This window comes from Bos indicus x Bos taurus, chromosome 6 (assembly GCF_003369695.1).
Source record: "Bos indicus x Bos taurus breed Angus x Brahman F1 hybrid chromosome 6, Bos_hybrid_MaternalHap_v2.0, whole genome shotgun sequence".
NCBI lineage: Eukaryota > Metazoa > Chordata > Mammalia > Artiodactyla > Bovidae > Bos > Bos indicus x Bos taurus.
In genome coordinates this window covers 105160874-105173138 of record NC_040081.1, presented here as the reverse complement: position 1 = coordinate 105173138, position 12265 = coordinate 105160874, and the positions used below count along the sequence as shown (strand labels likewise).

The following is a 12265-nucleotide window of genomic DNA, read 5'->3' as shown; positions in this document are numbered from 1 at the left end:
TTCAGCCAAAAAGATGTCTCCTGGGATTGTTTAGAAAGAGACTTCTATCCCACACCTGTTACTAAGCCCCAAGGTGCAGCTGTTGACATAGATGTTCCTAAGAAATTGCACTTTCCAACATTACTTGAGGAGCTGTTAAAGTCAGCAGGTCCCTCCCACATCCCAGGCTTTGCCTAACTTAATCCCTCTCCACTCAACCCCAAGAGTGGTTTCAGCAATTTACTGCTGAAATTAATTTCTGAAAGTTTCCACAGACTTTCTCAAAAAACTCAAAAAGGTTTCTCAGAATAGGCCTTATGAAATATACACTAGCCACTTGGATCATTTCTTCTTTGGATGCTTCTATAATTAATCATCAGGGCATGAAATTCCAGTGGTTCACTTTCATATATTAATATTATAAAACTCTTCGACATCATAAATACCGCAAAGAGGCCAGGTTTTGTCCAATTTTTTCCAGAGTCTATGTTTTAATTACGTAATATTACACCGATGCTTTGTTTCCAAAAGTGTTGATTGTCATAACCGTATTTCATAAACAAAGAGTATTGCATATATTTAACACAAACTGACTAGGAGCTAATTGAAAACAAGTGTATTTTATTTACTCCTAACCATCCAAGGAACTACGCTTCCTGATCTGTGCTTTATGGACATGAAAACAAGCCCAGAACGTTTAAATAATTTGCCCAAGATTACTCAGTCAGTGATGGGGGGGACGGGTGAGATTAGAACCCAACTTGTGTGATTTCAAAGATCTCATCTGCGTCATCATCCCTTCCATCAAGAAACAAATTCTCGAATGTCTATCTTCTTGTCCAACCATTTAAATCACAGATGAGAATACCAAACAATAGAGCAAACCTTAATTTGTAGCTTCCATCAGTTTCTATGGTGCAAATACTTCCGCTATGGCAGATTTCAGGACCACTGAGCAGGAAGATGGGAAGACATGCCATATTTTACTGGTTTCCACCACAGACACGATAGAGGTAAAGAACTTCAACAGCATAGGCAGATGTGGTAGAATAATCAGGAAGTCATGAGTTTCGAGCATATGCTACCTTTTTCATAACTTCAGTGTATATTTACACAATTATTTTTTTAATAATGGCTATGTTTAACACCTGAATTGCAGAATCCTGAAAATTTAACAACCAGCTCTTATAAACAGGCACCAGGCACACCACCCCTGCCCCAAAACGCACAAACAAGTCTCACAATACTTTCTTCTTCTCCCGGTTGTTGTTCAGTCGCTCAGTCAGGTCTGACTCTTTGCAACCCCATGGACTGTTGCACGCCAGGCTTCCCTGTCCTTCACCAGGCTTCCCTGTCCTTCACCATCCCCAAAAGCTTGCTCAAACTCATGTCTATCGAATCAATGATGCCGTCCAACCATCTCATCCTCTATTGTTCCCTTCTCCTGCCTTCAATCTTTCCCAGCATCAGGGTCTTTTCCAATGAGTCAGCTTTTCACATCAGGTGGCCAAAGTATTGGAGCTTCAGTTTCAGCATCAGTCCTTCCAGTGAATATACTGGTTTGATCTCCTTGCAGTTCAAGGGACTCTCAAGAGTCTTCTTCAGCACCAAGTTCGAAGCTATCAGTTCTTCAGCACTCAGCCTTTTTTGTCCAGCTCTCACATCCGTACATAACTACTGGAAAAATCATAGCTTTGACTATATGGACCTTTGTAGGCAAAGTAATGTCTTCTCCCAGAGGCTTTAATTTAACTTCACAGACAACTTCATGATTCCACTCTAATAAATTATGGTGATAATCACACCAGGTCCAATAGATTCTACCTCCATGCTGTGTTCAGCTCACTACATGGTCTCCCGAGAAGCAACACATTTTGCAGCGGATGTGAGTTTTATCTTGTCGCAAACTCAGGAGGAAAATGACAGTCGAGCAGATGTTGCTAATTACACATGTAGCCACCAGATGGCGAGCACGCCAGCCTCCTCCTACAGAAAACTGCTTGATTGAATTTCAAGATGGGAAAAGACCCCAAAGAACACCTGTTTGGGTCTTCTGATGCAACAGGGAACTGTTCGTAGCACTTGAGTTATTTGTGTACCTCATCAGGAAAGTAGATTGCCGTTTTCTCTGTAATTTTCCATTATGAAATAATTTCCTAACAGTGGGTATGCAATAAAAGTCATTACTTGAAATGCATTAACTCATTTATTCCACACGTGAGTTCCCATGAAGTATGAGTAACCAAGTTTCACTTTTCCAGAATAAAAATTGCAACTGTTTCTCAATCCATTTATGTCATAAGTATTTTTTGAGCACCTGCTATGACCCTACCAATAGTAAGTAGCACAATCAAAATGCAAACTCAAGAAGTCCAGCTCCAAATCTCATCCTCTTCCAGTGTATACTTGAGTTGTTATTACTTCTTAAACAAGTCCTATGCCCCCCTAAAAAAGATGCCTGCATTTTACCTGAATTATTATCAAAGCTATATGACATTCTGATGAGTTATTTCACCTTTTTGATATCGTTTTCTCATTTGTGGAGTCCCTGAAGTTCATTTATACCTATTAATTTGTAACATTTCAGATATCTAAGCAACAAATAAGAGAAACCCATGGCATAAATTATTGCTATTAAACATATTTGATATAGCTGAAGCCCTCAGGATTTTCACTGTTGCATATGATATCATACACACCATTTTTATTCTTTTTTATTTTTTGAATTTTGTAAATGTCTTTATTGAGATACAGTTCAGGTACTATAAAATTCACTAATTTAAAGTACACAATTCAGGGATTTCCCTGGTGGTCCAGGGGCTAACACTCCACGCTCTCCATGCAGGGAGTCCAGGGTCAATTCCTGGTCAGGAATTGAACTCAAATATCCACATATCACAACAAAGACTGAAGATCCCGCATGCCACAGCTAAGACCTGGCACAGCCAAATAAATATAAGAAATATTTTTTTTTTAAAGAGAGAGAGAGGCTGACTCTTTAAAAACAGATGGCCTTCACTGGTGGTCCAATGGTTAAAGTTCTGAGCTTCCGCTCCAGGGGGCATGGGTTCGATCCCTGGTGGGGGAACTAAGATCCAGCATGCCAAAAGAATAAAAAAATTAAAAAATTTAAAGGATAAAGTATACAATTCAATGACTTTAGTATGTTCACAGAATTCTGCAACAAATGGCCACAATCTAAGTTTTGAAAAATGTATCTCCCCCCAACAAAAGCCTGTTCATTAGAAGTTGCTCCCCAAACCTTCCCCTTTCCCAAGAAACCACTAATATACTTCCTGTCTCTATGGATTTGCCCATCCTAGATTTTTAAAATATAAATGAAATCATGCAATACATAGTCTTTTAGCTTCCTTCATTGAGCATGTTTTAGAAGATCATCTATGTTGTAACATGTAGCATGTTGTAGCATGTAACATGTACTTTATTCCTTTTTATTGCTAAATCATAGTCCTTAGTATAGATACATTTGTTTATCCTTTCACCATATTTTTACTCTTTCATCAGTTAATAAACATTTGGATGAATTTTACCTTTTGACTTTTATGATAGTACTGTTCTGAAAATTCATGTACAAGTTTTGGTATGTGTGTATGTTTGGCTTTCTCTTTAGTATATCATGCCCAACTCTTTGCAACCCCAGGGACTGTAGCCTGCCAGGCTTCTCTGTCCAGGGGATTCTCCAGGCAAGAATACTGGAGTGGGTAACCACTTCCTTCTCTAGGGGATCTTCCCAACCCAGGGATCGATCTCAGGTCTCTTACGGCTCCTGCACTGGCAGGCAGGCTCTTGACCATTAGTGACACCTGGGAAGCCCAGAATATACACCCAGGAGAGGAATTACTATACCATGCAGTAGCTCTTGGAGAAGGCAATGGCACCCCAGTTCAGTACTCTTGCCTGGAAAATCCCATGGGTGGAGGAGCCTGGTAGGCTGCAGTCCACAGGGTCACTAAGAGTCAGACATGACTGAGAGACTTCACTTTCACTTCTCACTTTCATGCATTGGAGAAGGAAATGGCAAACCAGTTCAGTGTTCTTGCCTGGAGAATCCCAGGGACTGGGGAGCCTGGTGGGCTGCCATCTATGGGGTGGCACAGAGTCAGACACGACTGAAGCAACTTAGCAGCAGCAGCAGCAGCAGTAGCTCTGCATACACATGTATTTTAAATGAGGAGGATACTGATGCCAGGGAAAACTTGCATTATAATGTGGGTACACAACTTAGAGACAGGGTACAGAAAAGGTGCATGTATGCAGTGTGTGTGCTCAGTTGTGTCTGACTCTTTGGAACCCTATGAACTGTAGCCCACCAGGCTCCTCTGTCCATGGAATTTTCCAGACAAGAATACTGGAGTGGGTTGCCATTTCCTACTCCAGGGGACCTTCCTGACCCAGGAACCGAACTCGAGTCTCCTGCATCTCCTGCACTGCATGGGGATTCTTTACCATTGGGCCACCAGGGGAAGCCCATACAGAAAAGACGCACCATGGTTAAGGCAAAGTTCTCGTCACAGCCTAAATGACCCCATGTGACCCCGTGCACGTTCTCACCTCCACCACCGCTGCCTGGAGAGTGTTGTGGGTTGTGCTTAGTCACTCTTTGACACCCAGTGTACTATAGCCTGCCAGGCTCCTCTGTCCATGGGGATTCTCCAGGCAAGAATACTGGAGTGGGTTGCCATGACCTCCTCCAGGGGATCTTCCTGACCCAGGGATTGAACCCAGGTCTCCCACACTACCAGCAGATTCTTTACCGTCTGAGCCACCAGGGAAGCCCAGAGAGTAGAACCCCTTGGTTCTCATCCCACCCCAGGGCCTTTGTACTTGCTGCTGCCTCTGTCAGGGACGCTTGCCGAGGTATTCACATGCTGTGTGCCTTCACTTTCTTCAAGCTTCTGTTGTCATCCCCCTGCACAGAGGTCTTCTGGCATCTGTATGAAGAACAGTAGCCCCACCACCCGTCTCTCACACACCAGACCTTCACTTTTCTTTGCAGTGTTTATCACCACCGGCTATCATATACCTTTGTTTGTTTTCTATCGCCTGCTACTGGAATGTGAGTTTACATGACAATAGAAACTTTTTTTTCTGGTATTGTATTCCCCAACACCTACATCAATAAATCTATTAAAAATGAATCCATGCCTGACATACACTAGGGGCTCAAGAACAAGCAAATGAATAAAAGCAAGATAGATGTACTTCTCTAAATTCACAATCACAAATGAGATGCATATCTCTGAAGCAATAAATGGAATGTTCCTACTGAATTCCAGATACTCAGTCTTTTTATTGAACTTTGTTTTCAGTGAATTGAATTGATCCCCAATAGATACAGTGCTGCTGCTGCTGCTGCTAAGTCACTTCAGTCATGTCCGACTCTGTGTGGCCCCAAAGATGGCAACCCACCAGGCTCCCCCGTCCCTGGGATTCTCCAGGCAAGAACACTGGAGTGGGCTGCCATTTCCTTCTCCAATGCATGAAAGTGAAAAGTGAAAGTGAAGTTGCTCAGTCATGTCTGACTCCTAGAAACCCCATAGACTGCAGCCCACCAGGCTCCCCCATCCCTGGGGTTCTCCAGGCAAGAACACTGGAGTGGGTTGCCATTTCCTTCTCCGATGCATGAAAGTGAAAAGTGAAAGTCTGACTCCTAGCAACCCCATGGACTGCAGCCCGCCAGGCTCCCCTGTCCATGGGATTTGCCAGGCAAGAGTACTGGAGTGGGGTGCCATTGTTTTCTCCGAATAGATACAGTAGTAGGTATGAAAAAGGTGTCTTGAACACCTGACATTTAGCCTCACAGGGAAAGTCATCAGCATAAGCTGATATAAGATAGTTTCTCAGGGAGCTCTGCTGCTGAAATCAATACACAATAAAATGAGGGCAAATTAGTTTCCTGCTTTCTGATTTAGTGCCTTAAGGAAGCACCCTGTGGCCTAATTTTTTTAGTAATTGCATCAAAATAGTCAATGACTTAACATTAACTAGATTGTTGCTGTTGTTGAAATAAAGCCTGGGTCATATTTTTGTATTTTTACAGTTTAGGAACATCTGCAAATTTTGTCTCCCATTAGTGTTTGAATTCATGCAGAGAAGTCTATATTATCTAAAATGCATTTAAAAAAAAAAAAAATAAGGAGAATGGTAATTTTGTCCAATGAGGTAGTTTTTCTGTTATTTGGGTTTTTTGTTTTTTGTGTTTTTTTGGTGTCTTTGAGTTTTATTGGGAAGGGGAATCCATTGTAATGTCAGACCAGTAGATCTCTTGCCTGTGAAATAAAACCCATTATCTGGCTTCTCTGGAGAGGTATGGAGCCCTCTCAGAAGAGCTGGACTGAAGAAGGCACTTATCTCAGTCTACTCCTCCTTCCTTCAGTTAGTTAGACCTAGAAGAACCTTTAAAATCATCCAGACTAGTGAGTGTTGCGTTGTGTTCTTTTTGACCAGCTAGACATTTTCCCCAAAGAAATCTTGAAGGAGATCCAATGGGAAGTACACAGAGATGGAGTCTCCACAGTGACAAGGGATGATGAGCTAGAAACCCAGCCTCTCAGCCTTACAGTTTCCTTAGGTGTCTCCAGGGGGACCCCAGGGGACTCTTCACAGCAAAGTTTTAAAACAATGATTTATTCCAACTGTGTCATCTCAAATAAGGAAAGGAGACTCAGGCAGTGCTCAGTTGAGTTTTAAGTCTCCTATGATAAGATACTTGATTCATGGCAAATAGATGGGGAATCAATGGAAACAGTGACAGATTTTATTTTCTTAGGCTCCAAAACCACTGAAGATGGTGACTGCAACCATGAAATTAAAAGATGTTTGCTCCTTGAAAGAAAAGCTATGACCAACCTAGACAGCATATTAAAAAGCAGAGACATTACCAACAAAGGTCAATATAGTCAAAGCTATGGTTTTTCCAGTAGTCATGTAAGGATGTGAGAGTTGGACTATAAAGAAGGCTGAATGCCGAAGAATTGATGCTTTTGAACTGTGGTGTTGGAGAAGACTCTTGAGAGTCCCTTGGACTGCAAGGAGATCCAACCAGTCAATCTGAAAGGAAATCAACACTGAATATTCATTGGAAGGACTGATGCTGAAGCTCCAATACTTTGGCCACCTGATGCAAAGAGCCGAGTCATTGGAAAAGACCCTGATGCTGGGAAGGATTGAAAGCAGGAGGAGAAGGGGATGACAGAGGACAAAGTGGCAGGATGGCATCACTGACTCAATGGACATGAGTTTGAGCAAACTCCGGGGGATGACGAAGGACAGGGAAGCCTGGCCTGCTGCAGTCCATGGGGTCCCAGAGAGTCAGACACGACTGAGCTACTGAACAACAGCCATGATAAGATGCAGTCATCTCACTGACTCCTCTCACCCCCTATAAAACAGCATTTATCAGGTCACATCCATTTTTACAGATAAGTGAACATTGCTTACTCAAAGAGCTCTCCCTGACACCCCAGACCAACTCATCTCCCATGTGTCCCTTCAATGCCACACCCTTCTCTTCCTGAAGTGTTTTCTTCAGGAAAGGTAGTGCACGACTACCCTTTAGGTGTAAGCACTATGGCAGCAGGGACAGTGTCTCTCATCTTCCTCATTGTGTCCCCAGAAGCTAGAACTTGGCCTGGAAACACAACTGGAAACACCTTGAGGGGAAGGATTGTGTTGCATTTGTCTTTAACTCCAGAGCTTGGCCCTGGGCTTAGCTCAGAGTAGCAGCTCAATAATTGTCTGAGTTGAATTGCACTGTGGAAATAAAACTACTTAAGAATGAGATGGTTCAGTCGTTTGACTCTTTGAGACCCCACGGACTGTAACCTGTCAGGCTCCTCTGTCCATGGGATCCTCCAGGACATTGCCATTTCTTCCTCCAGGGGATCTTCCTAACCCAAGGATGGAACCTGGGTTTCCTGCATTGCAGGTGTATTCTTTACCACTGAGCCATTGAGGGAGCCCCTAAAACTACATTGACATCAGGAGAATCCTTTCCAGGCCCCATTCAGGCTTTTTCTAGGGTCAGATGGTCTTGGCAATTGTCCTCCCTAGTTTTGTCTTTCATCAAATAAAGTAATTGGACTCCGGGGTCTTAGAAAACCCTTTCATCTGAAATGTTCTGTGATGCAGTTTTTCTCTTCTTAGAAATGCCTGATGAAAGTGGGAGGCAAGAACTTGAATAAGATGACTACATATATAAAAGGATATCAATCAACAGCTAATGGTTAAGAGAGGACCTCAGGGGTCACACCATATGCGATGAGATCTTCATTCTACCGTTTACTAACTGGGGGATTGGAGGTGAGGTACTTAACTTCCCCATGCTCCAGTTTCTTCATCCAGAGCAAAAGCAAGGATTAAATGAGATCACATACCGAAAGTATTTAGCATGGTGTTGGGTATTTCATAAGATGGCAACAAATGTTCATTGGTATTGCACCAGAATTATTCAAATGGGGATGATTTCCATTTAAACGTATGTAAAGATAACTTAATGACATTTGCCATAAACTCACTCCTGTTTCTTCTTATGTTTTAGGAGACAAACCCACAAAGGGAAACAAGGTAAGAAAAAACATTAAAATGCATTTGTTACCCACTCTTTATTTTAGAACCATAGGAATATGGACAATGTGAAGGCTTAGATGGCACTTGAAAGATATACCCTAGAAGTTTGGTTGGGCTTTGTTGTTTGTCTCTAAACCAAAAAAAAAATTGTTAACCATTAGCTCTGCTCAAAGAATAACTGTAATTTCTGGTTCTCTTTCCTTTTTCAGACTCCTTTACCACCTCCTCGGTAAGACACTGAAAAAGAGAATTTTGTTTCACAATATACTTACATGATTAGTTCCAGAATTTGAAAAGAGAAACACAGACATCTGACACTGAAAAACTAAAGAGTTGGTCAATGAACAAGAGTAAACAAGCCTTGTTCATCCATTTAATCATTCATTCATTCACAGTCATATAGTCAATATCCCTTCACCCATCCATCTTTAATGAACGCCTTGCTTCCCTGCTTCCTGTTTCTTTCCCTTCATTTAGTACAGAAGTCTCTCCCTCCTCTAAGTACAGAAGTCTACCAGAGTCCTGGCACTGGGAAATGCCTTCAAGGGACCAATAATATATAAGTATATATTTATATAAGTACTTATGTCTTTATACATAAGTACATGTATTTTATATACATGATAATACATATATGTAGGGCTTCCCTGGTGGTTCAAATGGTAAAGAATCTTCCTGCAATGCAAAAGACCTGGGTGAGACCCTTGGGTTGGGAAGATCCCCTGGAGAAGGGCATGGCAACCCACTCCAGGATTCTTGCCTGGAGAATCCATTGGACAGAGGAGCCTGGTGAACTTCAGTCCATGGAGTCACAAAGATTCAGACAAAACTGAGTGACTAAGTACGCACACACACACACACATACATATATATACATATATATATATATATATATATATATGTATATGAGGGGGGGTGGAAAAACCAACAGATTTGATTTCTCAGGTCCTGAGTTGGCCACTCTGTTGTCCTACTTGGGCCCATGAGGACCTCCATCACAGCACTTCCTACCATGGTGGGCCACCTTCTCACCGCTCCTCTCTTTGCCCTCCCAGAGGGCAGCTTTTTGAGCCAAGGTCTGTGTCTTTTTCTCCCTCTGCGTCCCCAGCACCACCAACAGGGCCTGACCTACTCTGTGAACGACTGAGGGCCTAGGGGAATAAACTGGTGAGCGATTGGCTATGGAACATTGTCCCATTTCGTTGGAGAAATTCAAAAGCTCAGGTCTTCCAATCTGGGGCAAATGAAAGCCTGCAATCACAGTTTCACCCCCCAGGCAGCCTAAAATGTCAACAGCTGGCATAGACCTGTGAAACCCTGTAGCAAATTACATCACACTCTGGAAAAAAAACAGAACCAGACCGAAGGGCAAGCTGCAGGGAGAGAGACTAAGACTCGTTAGAACAATGAGTATTCTGACTTTTGAAGCTCCCTGTAAAGTAGTAAGCCATCCCCCAAACTGCCATTTCCAACCCAAATCAGGGGACACAGAAGGCAGGGCTGTCTGAATTCTGGGTCTGAGGAGCCATCTGTATGGCAAAACTTCTCAGCTCCTCACTCTGACTCTTCTTTTTTTTTAAATTAATTTATTTATTTTAATTGGAGGCTAATTACTTTACAATATTGTAGTGGTTTTGCCATACATTCACATGAATCAGCCATGGGTGTACATGTGTTCCCCATCTTGAATCCCCTCCCACCTGCCTCCCCATCCCATCCCTCAGGGTCATCCCAGTGCACCAGCTCTGAGCACCCTGTCTCATGCATCAGACCTGGACTGGCAGTCTATTTCACATATGGTAATATACATGTTTCAATGCTATTCTCTCAAATCATCCCACCCTCGCCTTCTCCCACAGAGTCCAAAAGTCTGTTCTCTACATCTATGTCTCTTTTGTTATCTCACATATAGGGTGATTGTTACCATCTTTCCGAATTCCATATAAATGCATTACTATATTGAATTGGTGTTTTTTCTTTCTGAGTTACTTCACTCTGTATAATAGCCTCCAGTTTCATCCACCTCATTAGAACTGATTCAAATGCATTCTTTTTAATGAGTGAGTAATATTCCATCATGTACACATACCACAGCTTTCTTATCCATTCATCTGCCGATTGACATCTAGGTTGCTTCCATGTCACTCTGACTTTTCACACAGGCCGCCGGTCAAGCCTCCAAAGAAGTACCAGCCCCTCCCCCCGGAGCCGCCGAGCAGCAGGCCACCATTCCCCCAGAGGCACACCTTCCCCGAAGCGCAGAAAGGGGCCAGGTGAGAGGCTTGCTGTTGCTGACAATGAGGTGACCAAGGTATGGGGGTGGGGGGGAAGGATGGCCACCTCTTGAAGTAGATTCCCCAGCCTGGTAGGGAGAGCCACCCCCACCTTTAGAGAAAGCATCTCAGAAGCCTGTAGTTTGACTCCTTCATGGAAAATACACTTTCTTTTTATGTCCTTCTTCCTTACATTGCAAAGAACAGGTTTTGGGGACCCAGCAGGATGGGATTTGGATCCCAGTTGAGCCACTTCTGGCTGCAAAATTTCAGGAAGCTCTTAAATATCTCTGAATCCTGCATATTTATAAGAAGAAATTAACCATCCTCATGAGGTAGAATTGTGGTGAGGAGGTAACTTTTGTAAAGTTCTAGGGTAACATCTGTCACAGCATAGGAAAGAAGAAAGAACAATCACTTAAACAGCATCTCCTATCTGTACCTAACGGAATTAGACAGCCATAACCCTATTTTGTGGAGAAGGCAATGGCACCCCACTCCAGTACTCTTGCCTGGAAAATCCCATGGGCAGAGGAGCCTGGTAGGCTGCAGTCCATGGGATTGCTAAGAGTCGGACACGACTGAGCAACTTCACTTTCACTTTTTCACTTTCATGCATTGGAGAAGGAAATGGCAACCCACTCCAGTGTTCTTGCCTGGAGAATCCCAGGGGCAGGAGAGCCTGGTGGGCTGATGTCTATGGGGTCACACAGAGTCGGACACAACTGAAGTGACTTAGCAGCAGCAACCCTATTTTGGGGCTTCCCAGGCAGCACTAGTGGTAAAGAATCCACCTGCCAATGCAGGAGACGCAAGAGACTCAGGTTCAATCCCTGGGTCAGGAATATCCCCTGGAGGACGGCATGGCAACCCACTCCAGTATTCTTGCCTGGAGAATCCTGTGGACAGAGGAGCTTGGTGGGCCACAGTCCATGGGGTCGCAAAGAGTCAGACATGACTGAAGCAACTGAGCATACATGCCCACAGCCCAATAAAGTTTGGTTTTCTAAGGCTTGAAAAGGCCAAAGTACCCACCCCAGTAGAGGCACATAATAGATGCCCGGAAAAAGGGCTCCCTACCCACAGGGCACAAAATGTGACTAAGATTCAGAGAAGTTAGGTGTCTTGTCAAAGTTATAGGGTTGGTAAATGACTGTTGGTGGGGGGGGGGGGTGGCGCAAAATATGCAAAGTCCATTGCAAGACATTGGGAATGCCACCAGAACTAAGAGAGCTTTGTCTTACTTCTTTTCTTTTCTTTTTATTGGAGTATAGTTGATTTACAATGTGTTGCTTTCAGGTGTACAGCAAAGTGAATCGGTTATTCATACACATATATGCACTCTTTTTTTGGATTCTTTTCCATATGGATCATTACAGAGTCACTGAGTAGAGGTCCCTGTACTATAGAGTAGATCCTCGTTA

The 12265-nt window shown here is 43.1% G+C and overlaps 1 protein-coding gene across 1 annotated transcript in view; it reads left to right on the top strand.

Moving 5' to 3' along the window:
• Positions 1-12265, top strand: part of CLNK (cytokine dependent hematopoietic cell linker) — a 204223-nt gene that overhangs the window by 140393 nt on the left and 51565 nt on the right. The window contains exons 9-11 of the mRNA XM_027545041.1: positions 8540-8565; positions 8778-8797; positions 10731-10841. Coding sequence (XP_027400842.1) covers positions 8540-8565; positions 8778-8797; positions 10731-10841 — 157 coding nt within the window. The remainder of the gene's footprint in view (positions 1-8539; positions 8566-8777; positions 8798-10730; positions 10842-12265) is intronic.